This window comes from Gallinula chloropus (genome assembly GCF_964237585.1).
Source record: "Gallinula chloropus genome assembly, chromosome: 2".
NCBI classification, from domain to species: domain Eukaryota; kingdom Metazoa; phylum Chordata; class Aves; order Gruiformes; family Rallidae; genus Gallinula; species Gallinula chloropus.
In genome coordinates, this window is record NC_140086.1 from 54,741,404 (window position 1) to 54,762,615 (window position 21,212).

Sequence of the window (21,212 nt, forward strand, 5' to 3'; positions counted from 1 at the left end):
TACCTTGAGAGGAAACTCTTCCTTTTTTTCAGGGCTGTTCAGTAGAGTCCAGGAACCCAGATTTTGAATAATTTTCAGTATCTATTAGGCAAGCATAATTTTAATCTTTTTTTCTTTTGAAAACAATTTGTATACCTAAAAGTTGGCAAAATTTCAGGGGAAATTAGACCTGACAGATCTGTCTTCCATAAAATGCAACTTTACTAGAGTGAACTATGTCACCGAAGCTGAAACATCTTTGGAGACATTTGTGTTGATTCAGTTTCTGTCAGGTAAGTGGAGGGAGAACAGAGAGAACAATTGTAAATGTTTTATGAACATGTGGTGAGCTTTTGAAGTCTCGTAAATAACAGCTTTAAATGTTTATCTGAAACGATATTTTTCTATATTACTGTCATCACCTGCAATACTGCTGGAATTGGGTCCGTGGATTCAGAACTCTCTAGCATTCTCATACCGCCTTTTCCACATATCTTAGCACAATTTTGTGTCATTTTCTGTCTGTTATTCTCCCTTACCGCCAGAATTAATATCTGGCCTTTCTTAGTTGTAAAACACATCCTTTTACCTCATCATCTTCACTCTGGCTCCTGAGATTTTCCCAGATAATTCTTCCATCCTCTACCTTTTTCAAAAACCTTTCTGAACACAGCCACAATCAGAGAAGTTCTTTAATTGTAAGCTGTTTCCTCTTGCTCTCCTCCCTCCCCGCCACCCCCATATGCAGACGTGACAAAACGTATGTACTGTTTTAAATTAGATCAGTTTTATGCAGCACGTGGCTTTTCAGACTCCCTGACTGGTAATCTAGATTACAGGATCATTTTCCAGCTCTGAATGCTTGCTTCTAGCATAAATCAAAAACTTGGGATATTTTGAGAGAAAAGAAATGTTCCATTTTAGAGGCGACTGCTCGGTGCTGAAAGCTCACTGGTAAAAGCTGGATGGGATCTCTTTCTTTTGGCCTGTGCCTGTCACTGCAGATCCGTGGCGGTTCTGTGTGCACTTCAGAGGCAGGCAGAGAAGAGTTTCCTTTGCTACCTAGCTCTGAGCTAGCATGCCTTGAAAATCCCTTTAATGTGTAATGCCATAAGACTTTTCAAAAGGCAGGTAAAGCCTTTTTTTGCTGAGAATCCACCCACAAAGCAGAATCCAGGCAGGCCCATTATGTCTAGTTTCTAATACGTTCTTTAAATCGTCCATTTGCGTAGCTGTAGTTAGTTCACTCGAAGCTTTATTGGCTCAACCATTAATTGATTTCATAGAGGTGAACACTTTTGTATCAGGCAATTCATCACTTTATCTTTCATAAAAGTTGACAGCAGATTGAGGTGTAGAGACAGCATTTTAATTTTTTTACATTAAAAATTGTCCATTGATTCCCACTTGTTTTTTTCCTGTTAGCCAGTTTATAGTTGAGAATGGCTTTTTATTTTTCACTTTATAATTTCTTACCTGCCCCTAAAGGCATAGTTGTTTATTCTTTCATTCGGTGGTTTCTCAGCTAGGTGCTCAGGATCATGGAAGTAGAATGGCTTGTGTTGGAAGGGACCCCAAAGACCATCTAGCTCCAATCCCCTGCCATGGGCAGCGTCACCCTCCACCAGACCAGGTTGCCCAGAGCCTCATCCAGTCTGGCCTTGAACACTGCCAGGGAGGGGGCAGCCACAGCTTCTCTGGGAAACCTGTGCCAGTGTCTCACCCCCCTCAAATGGACGAAGAATCCTGTTTTCCTAATGTTGTGCTGCTTAAGTCATTTGATCATTCTCTGATGTAGAGTGTTCACATAGGATGATTCCCCTGAAATCTCAGCTTTTAAAATGTAAAAGGACAGATATGCTTCCTCACTGTCTGGAGCACTAAAACCCACGGGGCGAAAGCTGACTCGATTGCACTCTAGTCAAGTTGAACAATTGCAGCTTGTCACATTTTTCTGTTGTTTTATGTTTCGTTTGCTTTGGTGCATGTTCCAGGTGTTTGGTCCACGGCTGTGGGGTGCAGGGATGTTTGCAGGGACAGGAAGGAAAGCGGCTGGCTGAGGAATGGCACATTCTTGGTTTTGGTAAAGGTGCCTTTTTTATACACAGAAAGAAAAGATAGTGCCTAATAGGCTGGTCTTTCACTACATCATCAAAACCCCTGATGAACTATGTGGTCTAGACACACAGCTTCCAGATCAGATATCAAAACCTTTGAAACAATAGCTACATTGTACTTAATCAACATTAATACCTCTCCAGTAGGAAGCTGTAAATACAGAGACAACCGCATTTAGAGTACTTTTAAAATAACATAAAGACGACTGCTAATAAAATGAGGGATTCAGAACTCATCTGGCTTTGCTTGTTCTGCAGCTGCAGTCACAGCATTATGGCAGACAAGGAGCCACGGGTTTTTGCTGTGAAAATAAACCCCTGTATTTTACCGAATGCGCGGCCCTCGTGTCATTTCTGAGACACACGTATGTTCCCTGCCAATGCCAGCATTGATGCTCATATGCATTACAAGTTTTAGCACTTTCACATTTGGCAGCAAATTTTTTGATAGAAGCTGCATGCTGATCTGAGAGCTTTGCAGTATATAAGAACAAGAAAAAGAAAGCAGTGTCCAGCATAACTTGAACTTTTTTAATGTGAATTTTTCTCACTTAACTGGTTTTTTGTCTTCTGTTGCCCTACTTTTTGAGAAGGCATTCTTCTACAATACCTTGTAACAGATGTCATAGTTATAGTCTCTTAACACGTAAAATATATTGAATAATCAAAGTTTATTCACGTTAGGAAAAATACAGTTGTATTCTTCAACCCATTTACTTTAATTGGTTGCTTTCATCTTGAATTGTCTTCCTGGTTTAAGCTCATAAAGTTTTCAAGATCTAAAGTATTTTAATCAAACAAAAAATAGAAACATGCAAAAAGGACTACATTTGGACAATGGCATAGTTATATTGAACTGGATTCATGATGGTTAAATGGATAATTGCAGCTGAACAAACAGTTGAAAGGCTGTAATAGACTGTGTTGCATCTTGTGCGTTTGTCGATTCAATTCCTCTTAGGAATCCAAAAATATCTGTTAAAAATGCAGCATAAGCCAAAGTATCTTAATGGGATATCTGTATCTCCTGCTTTACTTATAAATATTTCAGTCAGCATAAAATTCATCCTTTAAAATACAGTTCAGTTATCCAAACTGTAACGCCAGTGTAACAGGCAAGGAAGTCGCTTTGATTTAACTACATTGCAGACCACAGGTATTTTGATTGTTGTTGTAAATTCTAAACAGCACAAATGGACAGAATTTCTCAAATGTGCTAGTTGGTTATAAACAATGGCCTTTCTTGGCAGTGGCTCATGTTTGAACAGCACAAACCGTGAGAGACATGAAACACCTCTGGAAACCTTTCAGACGGTACCAGCCCTTGTTGATACTGTATATGGTTAACTTTTTATGTAGTGGAAAACTTAAGCAGGAAGAACGTCGCGACTAGAAAATGGGCAGAGCACTGCAGAAGAAGGCAGGAGGGCTTGAGTAGATGCAAACGTAGGATTTTGTCCAATGTAACGATCCCTTTCTAAAGAGCTTCCATCTTACTTGTAACACAGTCAGATGTGAGGGTCAGAACCTCAGGGCGCAGGCATAAGCCCTTCAAGGGCTGTCAGTGGCTTATGATTTATAGTAATTGTTACTGGCTAATTTGCCTAAGCTTTTTTCTGTTTTGTTTCTTCTTCCAGTAAGATGTTCTGTGCTATTCCTACAGTTTAAACCTATGGCTTGCCTATACTTCAACACATATGCCTCATGTGCTGTTTTAATCAACAGAAGACCTTCTGAAAAGTCATGGCTCTGCAAAGCCTTCATTAGTATTCATCGTATCCCTAGTGGCTGGCTGTAGAAAGCAACATGGCTTGGCATCTGTGCTGTTAAATGTATGCTGGTCAGTTCTCTGGATAGGTGGCTGTTCAGCTTCACTGCTCCTAGTAATCCCTGCTACAGTTTGGCCATTAGTTGGGAGGGGGAAAGTGACTTGAGAATGGAAGGAGGAGTTCAAAGGTTCCTGTTAAACTCTTCCCATAGCAGATGGGAGGATGAGATATACTCATTTTGAGGAAGTTGTAAGATAGTAAATTCACAAAGGTTTGAAGGATGTAAATGGCAAAGATAAAAGAAAAAAAGAAATCCTGACAGTGATTTAGCTATAGACTCGCATGAGCAATGAAGAAAAGCAAGCAGTGAGAAATGGTCCTGCGCTGACAGACAAATGGTCTAGACAAGTGGAATTGTTGTGCTATTTATCCAAGTTTTTGACATCTTCCTAACTAGCAAGGAGGAGAGAAGCCTTTATTAGCCATCTGGAATCACACACTCTTCCCTTTTTTACCCGGATTGGACATTTTGCAGCACTTGGCTGCGCTTCAGGATTTGAGCAAGAAAATACCTCAAACTTCTCTGTTGTCTTTTTGCTAGAAATATGTGTGATGTAATGAATTATGGTAGCTATTTTGTACATTCATTAGTCCTGTGTATGAACTGTAAACTCTTAATTTTTGCTAGCTTTTTTTTTCTTTTTTTTCAGGCTTGGCTGTATTGCATTCTGCATAACTTGGTATTTAAATTTATGTCCTAGTATCATTTGCAGTACCTTGGCAAGGAAACTTACCTTTTGCTTCACCAGTGGTTTTGGGGGGGGTTTATGTTTTTTTAAAGCACAAATCGGTTTTTGAAATGTGATGTTTTGCTTTTGCGTATGAAACTTAGCTTCTGGAAGATTTTATTAAGTACAGAACAGTATTTATGGATGTACTAGAAAAAGAGTGTAAATGGCTGCCTATTTTTCTAAGTCTTCCCACTGGAAATGTTACAGATGTTATTTGATAGGCTTTATACAAATCTCTTATTTCTGATTTTGTTTAACTTCAGGAGAGAGATAATTTATATCTGTTGTTATCACTGAAGTGAAATACTAGTTTGATGTTGCAAGTTCTTTAATAGGTTTTCTGTTCCCAGTGGATTATCCAGTTGAATCTTGTACACTTAAAATTGTATAGAAAGATGGGGTGTCCAAGGGTGTTAATTTCCCTGATAGACCTAGAGCTAATGAAGACTTCCTCTAGAAGGGTATTTTAGAACAGGGAACAGTGTATCAGACCTGTATCCTAAGGCAGAGCAAGCATAGTATGTTTATAAAGACCGATGGCACTGTAACAAAAATGAAATTATTTGGTGATTGAATATAAAATTAATTTCCATTGAAGATTATGTGCTTGTGGAGTGCTTGTCATGAATCTCAAATATAAACTAGGACTTCAGGCAGGCAAAGCTTGTCAGGTCTAATGAAATTTTGTCTTCTGTTATCCTACTATTTGATGAGGTATTCTGTAATGCTTTTTGTAATGTTCTAGGAAAATGTAGATTTTTAAAGTCTTTTCTTAAAGCTAGGTTTTGTCTGTTTCCTATTTTAATACAACTTTGCAAGGCTAAGCCTGCTGTGCCTGCAGACAGGCAGCAAAGATGATAAATAGCCCTAAAGTTTAGTTCTGAACAGCTGCAGAATTTACTTTAAAAGGGGCAGAAATATCTGTGACTGGAATTATACTTGTTTTCCCAAATAGGAAAGATGTCATTCTTCACTGGAGTGAAACATCAAAGAAAACAGAATTTTGTAATCCTGTGTTAGTGTCTTGTTGGAAGAGAACGATGTAAAAAAGCTGGAAAAGTTTTCTCTGTACCAAAGGGAAAAAGCAAAGCTCTTCTGTTTGCTGTGGATAGTGTTTGATTCCATTCTTCTAAAGTCGTTAATGTTGTTTTCTCTGCCCAGCTTGGGATAGCATGAGCTTTTATAACACGTCTTTCTTTTCTAAATTACTTGGAAGAGAAGGGGGGGGAAAGAGAGGAAATAATACTGTTCTTCCAGAGAGCTTGAGGCTGTGCTTAGATGGGCATTTCGAGGTGGATGTGCGGTTTTGTACCAGTGGTGCTGGTACTGGTTTGCAGCACCTGGGGACATATAGGCCTCCTCTTTCTTAGAAACCAAGACAGAGGAATGCTGCCTCACCTTCCTGCACTTATGTCTATCTTCTCAGGCACAGAATAGTTTGGTTTTCCAGAAGAATGGTAAACGTTAAATATCTGATGTTTTGAGTTTTACTGCTTTTAATTTTGGTGATTTGGTTTTGATACCTGATGATAGTCCTGTAAGAAAAAAAAATATCTGCAGTTCTAAATTTGTCCTTTTACCCTTGAGACTTTGTTTTAATGGAAGAATGCTTTATGCCCCTTGAAAAATTAATGATTAATAAATACGTGATCATTTCTCTTAAAAGACATTTAAAAACTTCACCACCTGCATTGCATTGTGTTGCAGTGGTTAGGATTAGAGATTCATAGTCTGTTACCTGCGTGCTTTGTTTAATGTTTATCTTTGTGTTTATTTTACAGGATGCTGTACTTTTGATGAGCCTCTTAGTTCCTGTGGCTATAGTCAGTCAGATGATGATGATCTCAACTGGGATCAGGTGAACGCACCAATAAAGCCCTCGTCAGGTCAAGGGATGCCATCTGGTTGGTCTTCTCCTTTGCTTGTCTTTGCTATTAAATTGTGTTTCTTTACCCTTTCTTGTACTATTGTTAGAATTCTGCTTTGCCTTAATATGTTAATTGTCATACTCAGATCTTCCAAGTGATTTTTCTGAGGGATATTATGGAAAGCAAAGGTTTTCTTCTGTTGTGTGGGGAGCAGAAGGGTTAGAAAGTAAGGGTAGAAACTTGGTGTCTTCATGGAAGGCAGAAAGAAAACAGAATGATGTAATGAATGTGAACATGACTAGAAGGAGGCAGACAGGACTACACAGGAAGAGAGAATAGTAAGAGATAAAACAAAGATCATAGAATCACAGAATCTCCTGACTTGGAAGGGAGCCATAAGGATCATCAGGTCCAACTTATGGTTCCACACAGGGCCAGCCAAGTCAGAGCATGGGACTGAGGGCATTGTCCAGATGCTTCTTGAACTCAGTCAAGCTCAGTGCTGTGACCCTTTTCCTGGGCAGCCTGTGCCAGTGCCCGAGCACCCTCTCAGTAAGGAACCTTTTCCTGACACTCAACCTAAACCTCCTCTGTCACAGCTTCATGCTGTTGCCTTGAGTTCTATCACTGGTCACCAAAGAGTGGAGATCAGCACTGAAGTGCCTTTTCCTTCACCACTTGGTTTCCTCTAGCAAAGGTGGGACTTCGAGTTGAATGTTCTATTTGCCTGAGTCTCTCAGCATTTGGATGGTCATGCTGGATCAAGTTCATCACCCCAGATAAATTCCTTGCAAATTCCTTTTAAACTGGCTCTTTTCCATTGGTCTTGGCACACAATGCTGAAAATTTTCTGGACTATTTCATTAGTGCTTAATACTGTTTCTCAAGTTGGAGCTAACACACATAGTTTATCAGTCATCTTGGCTTGCAATACAAGCTATACATTCTTTTTCTCAATCACGCCCCTGGAAATTCTCTTTCTGTTCCAAATTTCATTCATTACTCTCACCACATGGATTTTGTGAAAACAATTGTCAGTATATGTTGTACAGTGTTCTTGGCAGATGGAAGAGCTTCAAATCTGTGTTCTTTTCTGTGATGACCATAGGCTTGAAGAGGCTTGGTTTGCTGGTTGTTTTTTTTCTTCCCCAAGGGCAAGAGACAAGACTAAGTAGGGACTGGTATTTTTAAGGAGGGGAAATAACATCTAATTAACTGTATTTACCCGATGTCATACTTCTCTTATTTGTCTTCAATATGTACAGTTTCTTATTTGTCTTCCTGCCTTTTTATCAGAAAAGTAAAATAATGTTCTGATGGTCAAGTAAAAAGATATTAAATTTGGTAATAAATTATATTTAGAGTTTAGGGAGTTTTATTTCTGCCAGTGAAGGAAGTAAAAAATGCTTTGGGAGTCTTGGGTCAGAAGATGAACAAGTTAGTCTGAGGAGAGTTGTGGATATTGGTGCCTTAAAAGGTCAAAAACCCCTTTGAGAGGGAAAGAAATGCTCATTTTTTGCAAATGAGAAGCAGTGTTTCTGAGGCCACGGTTCAGTCAAGTGGTATCTAATTTTTCCTCATAATTTCATCTAGGCAGTTTTTTCCTGTTCTTGTTCAAATCATCCTCCTAATGATTTTAATTAGTTTTCAGTTAGCCTTAGCTAGAGAGTTATGTGACACACTTAAAAAATGATTTCAAGTAGTTTGTCAGCAATTTCTCAGCTACGTATTTTAGCAAAAGTAACTTCAGATGATAATGAATAGAGCATCTTAGATTAATGGTTTGTAGGGAATTCTTGGCTTGAAAGCAAAATGCTTTATGCAACAATGTTGTAATACTAGACTGAAATAAGGACTCTCAGTTCAGTAGTCCCTTGTCAGTAGGACAGAATTAATGCGCAGAGCATTCCTAATTTCAGGCAATATGCTTCAGTGAGTGAGCTGATGTCAATATATAATTTCTTGTATAATTTGGTGGCAGTCAGGGGGAAGCACACCAGTTATGGCATTTGATTTATTTTAATCCATGTGAGACTGTTGAGAGGCATAGCTGTACTCCAGAAAGATAAATATTTTGGCTTGATGTTACTTGAGTGGGACAAAAGAAATGTCACACAGCATCCAGGCGTATGTGTGCACGCGCTGATGTGCGCCCTGTATTTACATGTTAGTGAACGCTGATATTTCTAGTTTTAGATGAAAAGCAGTAAGTTGTATCAAAGATAATATTAAGTTTCTAAAAGCATTTCTTACAGAGGACTTGAACCCTTGCTGGATTGTTTCTGTAGTAAGAAAAGCACTAAGTTATTGTTACTAAACTAAGTAGGGTGCTAGCGCTGTAATTTTCTTGATGAATACAAGCATGACCTTTAATGAGGCAGTACTAATCTGAAATTGCATTAAACAGACCCAAACAGAAATGACATATATACATACACATACGTATTTGTATGGATTAAATGAGAGTTGTTAATCCACCGCTCTTCTGTTTCAAGTGTCGTGTGAGGCAGATGGAGTGAATGCTGTAGGAAGAGCAGCCCTTGCCTTTTCTCAGCCTCTGTCTTTCTTCCTGTCTTTCTGTTCCAAGAATATGTGTTTATAATAGTGTTCAAAACTATAATTATAGAAGCACTTAGTCATTATTAATTCCATCTTGCATTGTCCTATAGAGCAGTCACGGCAATTTGATATTAATGTGTTTATATAATGTACATTTACACTTAGAGGGAACTGTAAGCCCTCGGGCTGTAGTGCAGTAAAGATGTCTTCAGAAATACATGCCCAAACAGTAGATTCCTGGCAAGGTGTTGGCAGCGAGGTCGGGGAGCCACGGGGGTGGCCACTGTGAGAGGAGATCAGGGACTGCCCCGTGATGGGTGCATCCAGTTCAAGCCACCTCCAGCAGACCCACCACAGGGCACAGCTGAGCTTTTCAGCAACAGTGGTGGAACCTCTGGGATAGTATTTAAGAAAGGGTAAAAAAACACTTTTTATAGCATCTGTGAGAGAGGAGTGAGAAAATTGTGAGGGAAACTGCCCCGCAGACAGCAAAGTCGGTGAAGAAGGGGGAGGAGGTGCTGCAGGTGCTGGTGATCCACTGCAGATAGGTTTCCACTGCAGCCCATGCAGAAGACCATGGTGAACCAGGTTGTCTCCAGTAGTCCATGGAGAGCTATGCCTGGAACAGATACCCACCTGCAGCCCACTGAGGACCCTATACTGCAGCAGGTGGATGTGCCCTGAAGTAGTCATCAGCCTGTGGAGAGGAGCCTGCTCAGGAGCAGGTTTTCTGGCAGGACCTGCGACCTGTGGAGTACTCAAACTGGAGGAATGTATTCCTGACAGACTGCACCCCGTGGAAGAGACCAATGCTAGAGCAGTTTGTGAAGGGCTGTCTCCCATGGGAGGCACCCCACACTGGAGCAGGGAAGGAGTATGAGTAAGAAGGAGCAACAGAGATGAAGTGTTATGGACTGACCACAACCCCTATTTCCCATCCCCCTGTGCCACTTGGCAGGGAGGAGATAGAAGATTTGGGAATGAAAGAGTGAAGTTTAACCTGGGAATGAAAGAGTGAAGTTTAACCTGGGAAGAAGGGGTGGGGTAGGATGAAGGTAGTTTTAGTTTCTCATTATCCTTTTAATTTTATTGCCAATTAAAAATAATTTTCTCCAATTCAAGTCTGGTTTGCCCATGAAATCAACTGGTGAGTGGTGTCCCCATCTTTATTTCAACCCACAAGATATTTCATCTCATTTTCTCCCCATTTCCCATTGGAAGGGGGAGTTGAAAGATCATCTAGGTGGGCGTCTGGTAGCCAGCCAAGGTCAACCCACCAGTAAAGATATTCCTAATCCAATGAATCACTTGGATGAGATTTTTTCAGTAACATATTTGATCAGTGGGGACAGTAGCTTATGTCACATTGACAGCATCTTCAGTTTTGTCTTTTATGTAGAAAATAGCAAATTTAAAACATACTCATTTATACCAAACCACTTCTTTTCATTTAGAATGCAGTTGCAGAGATTTTTTCCCCTAACCTGTTTTTAATGTCAGTACAGAAGAGTTTCCTCTTCTGCACTGTATCAAATATGAGCTACTTACCTCCATTCTTTACCTGTTAGCTCCTTAGTTATCTCATATTAACATGTGTTGTTATGCCAGTTTTACTTTCAGCTACAACATGATAGGGGTTTTCATCTAGTTGATAAATATTCAGGGAGAGATCTTTATGCTTTCCTTCATGTTGCCTCACTTTTGGAAGGTGCTCCCTCTAAATATGTATGTGGCCTTCTCATGTAGAATCATAGAATCATAGAATGGTCTGGGTTGGAAGGGACCCCAAGGATCATAAAGCTCCAAGCCCCCTGCCACAGGCAGGGACACCAACCTCCAGGCCAGTTCTTAAAGCTCTTAAAACTTTCTTAAAGCTCTTAAAACTTTCTTTTGTCCGTGTGTCTATTAGAAAAAAATGTTTTGCCTAAATCCTATTGCACTATTCTCATTTGTTTGTTCCATTTTCATGTGGTGCTTACCCAGCAGTTCTTGTTCAGTGCTCCTAGATCCTGGGATTATGCAAATAAACAGTCTTCTGGAGCTTTTCTTCTTGCATTTCTAATTTGATTTTTGGCTGATCTTCCAGATCTTGATTTCTTTCCCTGGGTTATGCCTGCCCTACTGTCACTTCAGAGTCCCATTTCTGCTCACGTCCCATCCAGTTCATTGTGGCCTGTCAGGATTGGGGCATTGTGGTGCTCCCACAGAGTGTTCTGGTGCTTTACATCAAAATTCGAAACTATGGTGTGGTCTGAGATGTGTATAGCAAGGAATGCAATAGTGAAGCCTTCTCTCTGACACCCGACAATGTGTCTTGGAAGGGAAGAACAGAGAGCAAGAGACATGTTGGATGGATTAAGAGGGGAAGGGGGAGTGCGGTGGGGGTACAAGCTGAAGAATTGATGTGGGTAAATATATATGTGGATGCATAAACAAGTGTATGAATGGATCCTGGTTTACTGGCGTAGAGACAGTGAAGGGAAGACAATGCAGAGTTAGAGCTCTGAAACAGTGAGTTAGGTAAGATCTGGAGTACTCTGGGGAAAAGGTAAGGTAAGAATTGAGAAAACTCAGATGGGTGAAACAAACAAAACAGAAGTATGCAAACTTCAAATCAAAACAGATTTTTTTTTTAGATATTTGAGAGCCTTGCATTAGTTTCCATTGGGCTACACTGAGCTGTCACTGACAGTGATGCAATTAGAATTTTGCAGATGACTCTAAGAAATGCAAATATTGCCAAGCGTTTACTCAATTTGTCGCTTGATGGGTATCGTTTCTGTCACTGCTACATATTTTATTGCAGAAGAGTGTGTTCAGTTGTTTCTACAGTGTTTCACAGTTATAGCTGATTTCTAAAGGACAGTAGCATCATTTTTCTTCAGTGCAGCGGTTGGTTTGATATCACTGAAGGGATGTCACTGCATTTGCAATGAGTCGCTGGCATCAGCCTTTCATTCATTTCAAAATAGTTCAAAATCAATTATAAATCAAATCTTCACAGGCTGTCATTCAGTGCACTGAAAAGATGTTTTCAGCAATGAAGCATTCTGTGTTCAATATAGAGCTGGTCAGAGCCAGGGTGAGGATGCTGTTTGTGCCGTTTCAGGTGATGATATATGATTTTCATGGCTATATGTAATTTTCTGAATGGCCTACTGTGGTTATTTCTATCCTGAATATCTAGTGTTTATTAATGTTTAGCGATGTCTTTGCAGTGTCTGCAGAAAATGCATATAATGCTTATATTAATTATTGTTTAAAGTGGCCTATTGATAGCTGGTTAGCAGCCATGCATAGATAGTCTATAGTCCATAAGCCAAGATTGTGACTTAAATGAATATTTAATATATAGCATGTGAAGTAATTGCATGATCGATGTACATTGTTGTTTAATTGTGTGTAGAAGAGTTGTGACCCTTTTTAAGACAGATGCAGCGATCAGTTGGCAAGTCTATATTAAAGCCATCTGCAGTGTCTTAACATGAGAAGTTTGACTCTCCATTATGACGAGTGCTTTATCATTAAGTGTGTTTTAGCACTGCCGTGTCTGTGTGTTCTGTGCTGGCAGGGATGATTTTCTTCTGTGTACATTCGCGTAGAAGAGAGTTGAACGTGCTTCTTACTCAGTGCTGTTGCTTCCGGATTAGTTCAAATAGCGGCATTTTTAAATGCATCTAAATGCCATCCAGTGATAACGTAAATCACTACCAAGCTGTAAGAGCTGCTCATTGTTCCCTGTGTTCAAGTTAACATTTTTTCATAGAATTTTCTTGACCTGAAACAGGAGCACGTTTAGCGTTTTATTGTACATCCAAGTAATAGCTGCAGGCATTGAGGACGTGCCTCTTGTGCCAGCAGCTCCAGCTTGTCTTCACACATTCAATCTGGTTTCCAGTTAATTGCATAAGCTAGTATTGGTTGCTACTAATACGAAGCAGGATGTTGCTCAGCCCAAACAGCACAGGGGAAAGGGACCTGGGGGGTCTTGGTGGACAGCAGAGTGACCATGAGCCAGCAATGTGCCCTGGTGTCCAAGAAGGCCAGTGGCATCCTGGGGTGTATTAGAACTGGTGTGGTTAGTAGGATGAGAAAGGTTCTCCTCCCACACTACTCTGCCCTGGTGAGACTGCATCTGGAATAGTGTGTCCAGTTCTGGGTCCCTCAGTTCAAGGAGTACATAGAATTCCTTGAAAGAGTCCAGTGCAGGGCCATTGAGATGATTAAGGGAGTAGAACATCTTTATGAGGAAAGGCTGAGGGAGCTGGGCCTCTTTAGTCTGGAGAAGAGCAGACTGAGGAGTGACCTCATTAATGTCTATATATATGTAAAGAGTGAGTGTCAGGAGGACAGAGCTAGGCAGTGCTCAGTGATGTCCAGTGATAGGATAAGGGGCAGTGGGTGCAAGCTGGATCATCAGAGGTTCCAAGTGAATGTAAGGAAAAACTTTTCCACTGTGAGGGTGCCGGAGCACTGGAACAGGCTGCCACAAAGAGGTTGTGCAATCTCCTCCTCTGGAGACATTCAAACCTACCTGGACACATTGCTGTGGGACCTAGTCTAGGTGATCCTGCTCTGTTGGGGGGATTGGACTAGATGAGGTCCTGCTTTTGAGGTCCTTTCCAACCCCTAAGATTCTGTGATGTGAAACCACCTGAGTACAGACCCAGCTGGCTTTGTGCTGCCATGGGTGCAGTGAAAAGCACTTAAGGGTTAGCTGCTTTAAAAGCTTACCTTAGTAGTGTGATTAGCAGATTTGTTCAACAACCAAAACAACAGAACCCTCTGCGGCTGAGGTATTGCTTCTTGTGATGACTTACAGGAATCTTATGTTCATTTTTGTGACTTCTGACCGAATAGAGATTTCAGCACTTGGTGCAAATGCTGGTGTTTCTACAAGTACTGAACATCCAGTATTCTTTCAAAGGGAAGTAAAAGATTAATCAGCATCAGAATCTCTGATTCTGAACTGCTGACGGACAATATTCCCAGTTTGTCTACATGCCTAAATGGCTTTCAGATGAAATGGTGAGGTTATTATGCTAATCATCTATTTAATCTTTCAGTCTAGACGTTCTCTACGTATGACTTCTGTTTTACACTTTATTCTTCTTTTCTAGAATGAAGTATTTTGAGTATAAGCAGTGTGGTTTATGAGCTAATGCCCAACATAAATGACTGACTTTCAAATTTTTGTTTGAAGCGAAGGGCTTGCTTTAGTATTTATAACTGTAACTTACCCAGGAGGAGGACAACAATTGTCCTGCTTTCTTATGCATTGCAGCAGCCCTCTGATGTTTGAGTGCAAAATTGCAGAACATGCTGCAATTCACAAAAGTGAATCCACCAATAGCTGATAGAGATTTGTTAAAGATGTTTGACTGGAAAATAGTGATACGATAAAGTATGACTCTCTTAATGTTTGAGGAACTCTCCTCTTCCAGAGAAGTCAGATAAAGGCTGTATGAATGGTCTGGGAATTCACTTCTCATTAGACCAGAGCATTCTCAGAGCAACCTGCACGGTAGAGTTGACCGCTGAGGGTATTTCCGTGTCAGGCCACGTAGTGCCACACAGCGCTAAGCAAGCCTCCCGGCCTAACTCATTTACCTCGCTGTGATTACACGTTTCCTGCTGAGGTGTTATATATAACACCTGCCATAATATATGCTGAGAAGCAGCTAACACAATAAGCTAGACACCAGAGCTGGGTTTGAAATGGATCTCTTGACAACAAAAATGTTTAGCATTACAGAGTTCTACTGTTGGACATCGGAAACCCAGTCGCCCTCTCGATTGCCCACAGTGCCAGATGCTGTCCTGCTGATGAAGTGCTGAGGAATCTTGTTTCAGTCTTCCCTGCTAAATTATAAGTACCACAAATGGGCTGTTGTTTGTGTGTTTGTTTTCTCTCCCTAGAGTGTTCCTGAGGAGTTACTTGGGATGAGCACGGAGAATCCCAACAGGAGACAGGGAACATGAGCTTAAGAGAATTGCAACAGGAGGAAGGGAAAGTGCTTCATGTTCTAAAGCCACTAAAAAAGGATTTAATTTTTATATCAGGCACTCGGGACATCTACCTATGCATTACCTATGAGTGAACTGGCATTTTTCAACTGGAATATTGGTCTGAAAGAAAATAAATCATAGAATCATAGAATCATAGAATGGTCTGGGTTGGAAGGGACCCCAAGGATCACAGAGCTCCAACCCCCCTGCCACAGGCAGGGACACCAACCTCCAGGCCTGGATCTACTCAAGGCTGCCCAGGGCCCCACCCAACCTGGCCTTGAACACCTCCAGGGACGGGGAATCCACTACCTCTCTGGGCAGCCTGTTCCAGCACCTCACCACTCTTTCTGTAAAAAACTTCCCCCAAAAATCAGTAAATCAGTTACTGTTTGTGGATACTCTTGGTTCAGAAAAGACCACATGTGGACTGTAAATTTTCTTTCCTGGGGATATGCCCGAGACATGTAAATGTACCTCAGGGAGCTTTAATCTGGGAAGTTTGGCACCCTGTGATAGTATCAATGAAGTCAGCATGTGCTTTAGCATAGTCTCCCTAGGTACTCAGTGCTGAAGACTGTTACTGTACCTGCCCTGCTATGGGTACCTTACTGAAACGACTACAGTTCCTGCTCCAGGTTCAGCAGACAATTTTTGTGCTTGTTCTCCTGGCTGTTGTCTTCTGTTGGAGAACGAAAAATACTTAGCCAGTTTTAGAAAAACTGTGACCAGTAAAAAGCCTGTGAGGACTGTGAACCATCAGCAAGTCTGAAGATGCTCCTCTAGGAGCTGCACTCACAGCATTGCAAGATCAGGAGGAAAGGGAATAATCAGAGTATTTCTAAATAAGCTTTTTCTTGTTTAGTAATTAATCTACTGGAAAAAAAAGCCTCTTAATTTCTTGCAGTCTTCAGGGCTTTTCTTTCAGTCTCATGCTTATCCCATTAGATTTCTTCTCATCCACCCTGCCCTTTAGAAACTAATAAAGAGTGGATCAAAACCTTTCTTTGCATCTACAGGCTTTAAAGTGTGTAACGTGACTGCCTCCATTTCAGGGCCTAAGTCAGTTATTTCCTGAGTTAGAAGTTTATCTTTTAAGACAGTTCTTCTGTATGAAGAGATCATAGTCGTAGTCGCAGTTAAAACGCCACTGAGGTGGAGATGGACTCCATCACTCGTCTTTAGGAGCGCAAACATTATGATTCCTCAGGGAAACATTTTCTTGGCAAATTATTTTGAGGCATTTTGCTGAAATTAAAGTGGGAATTCTTGTCTCAATTAGATTTACGGGAGATTTTTTTCATCCCTTCTTACAGCACTTAATTTGTTGGCAGGCATTGATGACTGATAGTATGTTGTTAGCAGCTCGAGCTGTGACTATAGTAAGAGCGGCCAAAAAGTCATTGATTTGAGTGATTTGAGGCAGAGGTCATTAAATGCTGCATTGAAAAGCTATTTGGCAAACCTGTCATTCACGGAGTAATTGTTCTTTGGGTTGAATCTGAAATTACTCTGAAGTACAAGACAGTGATAAAGAAAGCTTCTTCCTCATCAGTGTCAAAAAACAGGCCCGTATTCCAAGCAAAAACATTTTGATCACAGTTTAGGAACAACATATTTTTAGCATCTCCCTTTGTCCTCCTTCTTTTACCAGAGAATTATGTGGTTTAAATTACTTCATTAGCCTTAATCAAGCCTTGTAGGAAATACTCTATGGAATATTTTAAAATCTGATATGCAGTAGAAGTATACTGGAAAATGTTGATAATTTTGCAGAGTGAGGTTTCTTCACTTAATGTATGAACATAAACAATGTCCTTTCAATGAAAGGAGTTTGGTCAGCCAAAAGGAGCACGCTTAGGGGACTTATGGATAGCCACTAGGAACTTCTGCTTACATTGTGGCTTTAAGTGTCTCCAGATAGAATCATGGAACAGTCTGGGCTGGAAGCGACCCCAAGGATCGTAGAGTTTCAACCCCACTGCCACAGGCAGGGCCACCAACCTCCAGGCTTGATCTTGACAAGGTTGCCCAGGGTCCCATCCCTTTTGGACTTCTGCTCCCAAGTTGAGGACAGCCATGTGGCAGCATGTCAGGTGGCAAATGTGGCTGCAGAGCCAGGTTGGTACCCAAACAAAATGGCTGGACTGTATTTTGTATTATGTTTTAAGACCTCTTGTATTTGAAGCGATCAGATTTCCCAACGTATCAGTCACACTCTTAATTCCATTGTAAGTGTTTGTAGAACTTGTAGTCAGAGAAAAGAAGCAATTAAAAGGTTTTAATGAATTCCATGAGCTGAGTTAAAGGACTCGGTGCTTTTGTCTCAGCATTAAAGCAATATAGTTATTTCCCTCACCAGCTGAAATAATGCATTCTTCATCTAGAAGTCACAACATTTCTAATCAACTGCATTTCAGTAGCACAAAGGGAAAAAACACTGTCTGGACCTCATTGAAAATGTAATGATGTACACAGCCATTTAATTATGAGAAAACAGGTGCAGGTAATTATCCAAGTCATAATGTTGCAGCAGCTAATAACATCAAATATTTGTGATAATTGTATGCAAGCAATTGATCACAGTTCTTGGCTTCTCACATGATACAAATTTGGAAAGCATTTTTTAAAAGATACATATTCATATTAGAACATAGATGCTACAGAGGCGCTTTTCTTCACCAGTAACATCACACACTATGATTTTGGATTAAGTTCAAATATTATTGTATTGTGAATTAAAATGTTACTATTTCATTTTTCCTCTTACCTTGGAGGGGAGGAATGTCTTTCTGCCAAAATGGAGTTCCTGATTTCCCCATACTTTTTACCTCTCCTAGATGTCCCAGTCAGGTCTGCATTGGTCTGGTTTCTGCCAGAGCCTGGCTGAGCAGGATGTATGTCATGGTTCATTAGTTACTGTTGCAGTGTTTGGCTCTTCCTAGCGCCCCAAACACTTTTAGGTCAGAAAAAGGTGCAAGACTATACTAGACTAGACTCAAGGTGGGTGAGAAACACACAGTAGGGTAAGAGTGAAATAAAGTTGTGCAAGTTCAAAACGGTGATGGTAGAAACTCCTTGGTAGGATCACAGAGCAGAACGTTGTCATCTGTGTGTGGAAGCACCCAAGTACCATGTGAGTCACTGCAAGGAAGGGGAGTTCCCCAAGTGCCTGGTACATGCCTGGCTGAGCATTGTGGCACCAGCCTGAACTCAGGAGTCAGGTATTGTTCTTCCCAGAATGTGTCTCCTGCAATTGCACAAGAAATATATCAAACAGTGGCAATAGGATGATCCTTAATGTACTCTCTTACCTCTCATGCTGAGACCCGCAAAAGAAAGGAGGGGGATTGGGAATTTGCTTAAGAGGTGGTTTTTCACACGAGACCTGTGTGATCAGACCCCTGTTCAAAGGAGCTAGACATGAGCCTTCCTGGAGCTTTTTAAAATTTATGTCTTGCAGTTGCAAGGAAGTGGCCACCTCCCCAAGATGAGAACCTAAACTGGTCAGTAGCCTTCCTTTTGCACATGGGCTAGTGTAGAAGAGAAAGCAACGTGAGAAACCACTCTGTAGGAAATAAATCAAGATTATTTTTTTTTTGACACATGAGAAGGCTCTGGAAGGAAAACAGCTGCTGAAGAGAAGCAGGCACCTGGTTCCAGTCTTCTTACCTCTACAATGTTTTAGTGGTTTTCCATTAATAGGAATCAACACTAATTATTGTTTGAGTGGAGATAGTTCTGTGACCCTATAGTACTCACATCTGAGGAAAGGGATTCTGCCACTGTGCTGCTACTTAAAAGGGTGGTGTTATGATCTCTTATATGTGGTATCTTAAGAAGGAGCTGAAAAAGGGGTCAGGCTTTCAGAGGAGGATTCTGGACTCTTCTATATCCCAGATGGGTTAGGGTGCTTTTCCAGAAGTTAGGGTACCTGGAAAAAGGGTGCCTGGAAAAAAACCCCTTGATGCTTTTCTTGTCATTTCCTTATGAGGTTTCCTTATTAAGCAGCCACACATCAAAAGAAATGTCTTTGAAAGGTCCAGGCTGGGTTGATGAGTGTCCTGTTCTGAGTAGATCAGGGGCATCTTGTGTACTTGCTCTTGATCTAGTGGCTGTGGGAACTGATTAATCCACAAAGCACCATGCAGGACAACATGGAGATGCTACCTGAGTTCTGGAATCTCACCGTGTGGCAGCACTAGCAATGATTACATGACTGAAACAACAAATGCTCCTGCTCTGGAGTAGCACCAAGCTCACTCTCACGAGTGCAGAAAGCACTATGTGAAATTCAAGGCACCCTGGGACCCTGAAATTTTGTAGTGGAGTAAATGGATGTATCTTGCATAAAGAGATGTGATATCTTTCAGCAATATTATTTGTCACGTGTGCTGTGGTGTTTTTCTTGCCATGTTTAATTTTAGCATGAGGCGTGTTTGTGAAGGCAGAAAGTTGTTCAGGGAAACGTCAGTTCTAGTGTTTTACTGCCATGGCTTGCAAAATGTAAGGAGCTTTGCTGAGTACATGGCAGATTTTTTTCCACCTGGTTTTTAGTATAGAAGTAACAACAATTATATCATTAGTAAGAAGTTTATTATTTTAGTTACAGCAAGGAAAAGCTATATTTTGCAAGGGCATAGTAGAGTGCCTGTTGAATTTCAATCACCTATGCTAATTGTGGTATATCTACATCCAGCTGTACTTTTATGTTAACATGAAGTATTAAATCAGGTCATTTGCACAATCAGTGTGCAAGTCTATAAAAAAGCAAAGTTCATTTTAAAAAGAAAGAAAAAGGGAGTCCTTGAAATACAAACCTTGGATATGGTGTGTATTCACCAGTGAAGTCAATCATTAGGATTTCTCTGTGTATAAAATGGACTTATATAGGGTTAATGACTGCAGAGCACCAGCAGGATGACAGTATTTCTCTGGTGTTACACATCTCTGTCAATTAACCTTGTCCAGCCTCCCTTTTAGTTCCATCGTTCTCTTCTCCTCCTCCTCAAGCTGTACATATTGGAAATGCCTCCAGCTCCTATTTGACATTCTCTGTAGCATTAAGGTTCATTTTAGATGCATCCTTTCCTATCAAGTTATTCCCCTTTATAGCTGATAGAGATCATTTTCACTAAACTGACTCAACAGCATAACAGGTCATAAAAAAATCATCTCCAAAGTGGATTATTTCTGGAATCTGAAATCTATAGCATCTATCTTCTAAAAGATACTTAGCAATGCACATGTGAAATTATCCAGACATACATAAAAAGTTTTGTGAGTTTGTTTCCCAATAACGAATTTGCCTTTACAGTTTGAGGAAAGAGCTCCTCTGGGATCCTTTATTTACCCATATCACTGTCATTCAAATCAAAATGCTCATTTGGAAAAGCTACTTCTCCACCTGTAATATGGAAATAAAAATTGATACTGCAATGATGCTTCAATGACTAGAGTGCTGCTATTTATCTTTTGTGTTTGGCAAATAGAGCCTATCCTGTGTAAGGGAATATAGAAAATCCTCCCGTGTAATCTCAGGTTGTCTAGTTTCTTTCACTGGTGAATTTTATCCTTATCAAGAAGAAAAGTGTTTGAAACTATGTAACCCGAGGCGACTGTTTTGTGTGCTAATAGGCTGGCTGCTTTTATGATGAGGCTGTGCATTTCCTTCATTTTGCCATTTAAGACCCTGTACTGTTGTAAGACTAAAGCCCAACAGAAATCCTAATTTTTGTACTACATTTGTTAAATGACAGATCTTTGTCATGAAAGCAAAACTTAATTGCCAGAAGCTTTATTCATCTTTGTGACTTTTCAGATTTGAGGGTTTTGTTACTTCAAGATTCTGCTTATTCCTATTCTGTCCAACTCGTGCCATAATATTCTTGGGAGAATATATTTCTTTGCAAGAATTTTACTGTCTCTTCCTTCTGCTTTAAGCTCAAGTATGTGCATGAGATTTCTGTGGTCCAGAAGGGCTGTGCCTCTCTAAATTCTGCTGAATCTGCTAGCCTCAGACTCTTCTTACGTTTTGCATCAGCTGTCATGTTTGTTATTGTGTGCCAAATTTTTGCCACCTCTAACTCAAGATGCTTTTTCTAAGCAGTATTATTTTTC

General features: G+C 40.5%; 1 protein-coding gene across 1 annotated transcript in view; it reads left to right on the plus strand.

Moving 5' to 3' along the window:
* PTPRM (protein tyrosine phosphatase receptor type M) overlaps nucleotides 1-21,212 on the plus strand; it is a gene marked incomplete at its 5' end in the record, with an annotated part of 481,602 nt that overhangs the window by 104,986 nt on the left and 355,404 nt on the right. Inside the window, one exon of the mRNA XM_084260019.1 lies at nucleotides 6,438-6,560. Within this exon, the coding sequence (XP_084116145.1) occupies nucleotides 6,438-6,560 (123 nt within the window). The remainder of the gene's footprint in view (nucleotides 1-6,437; nucleotides 6,561-21,212) is intronic.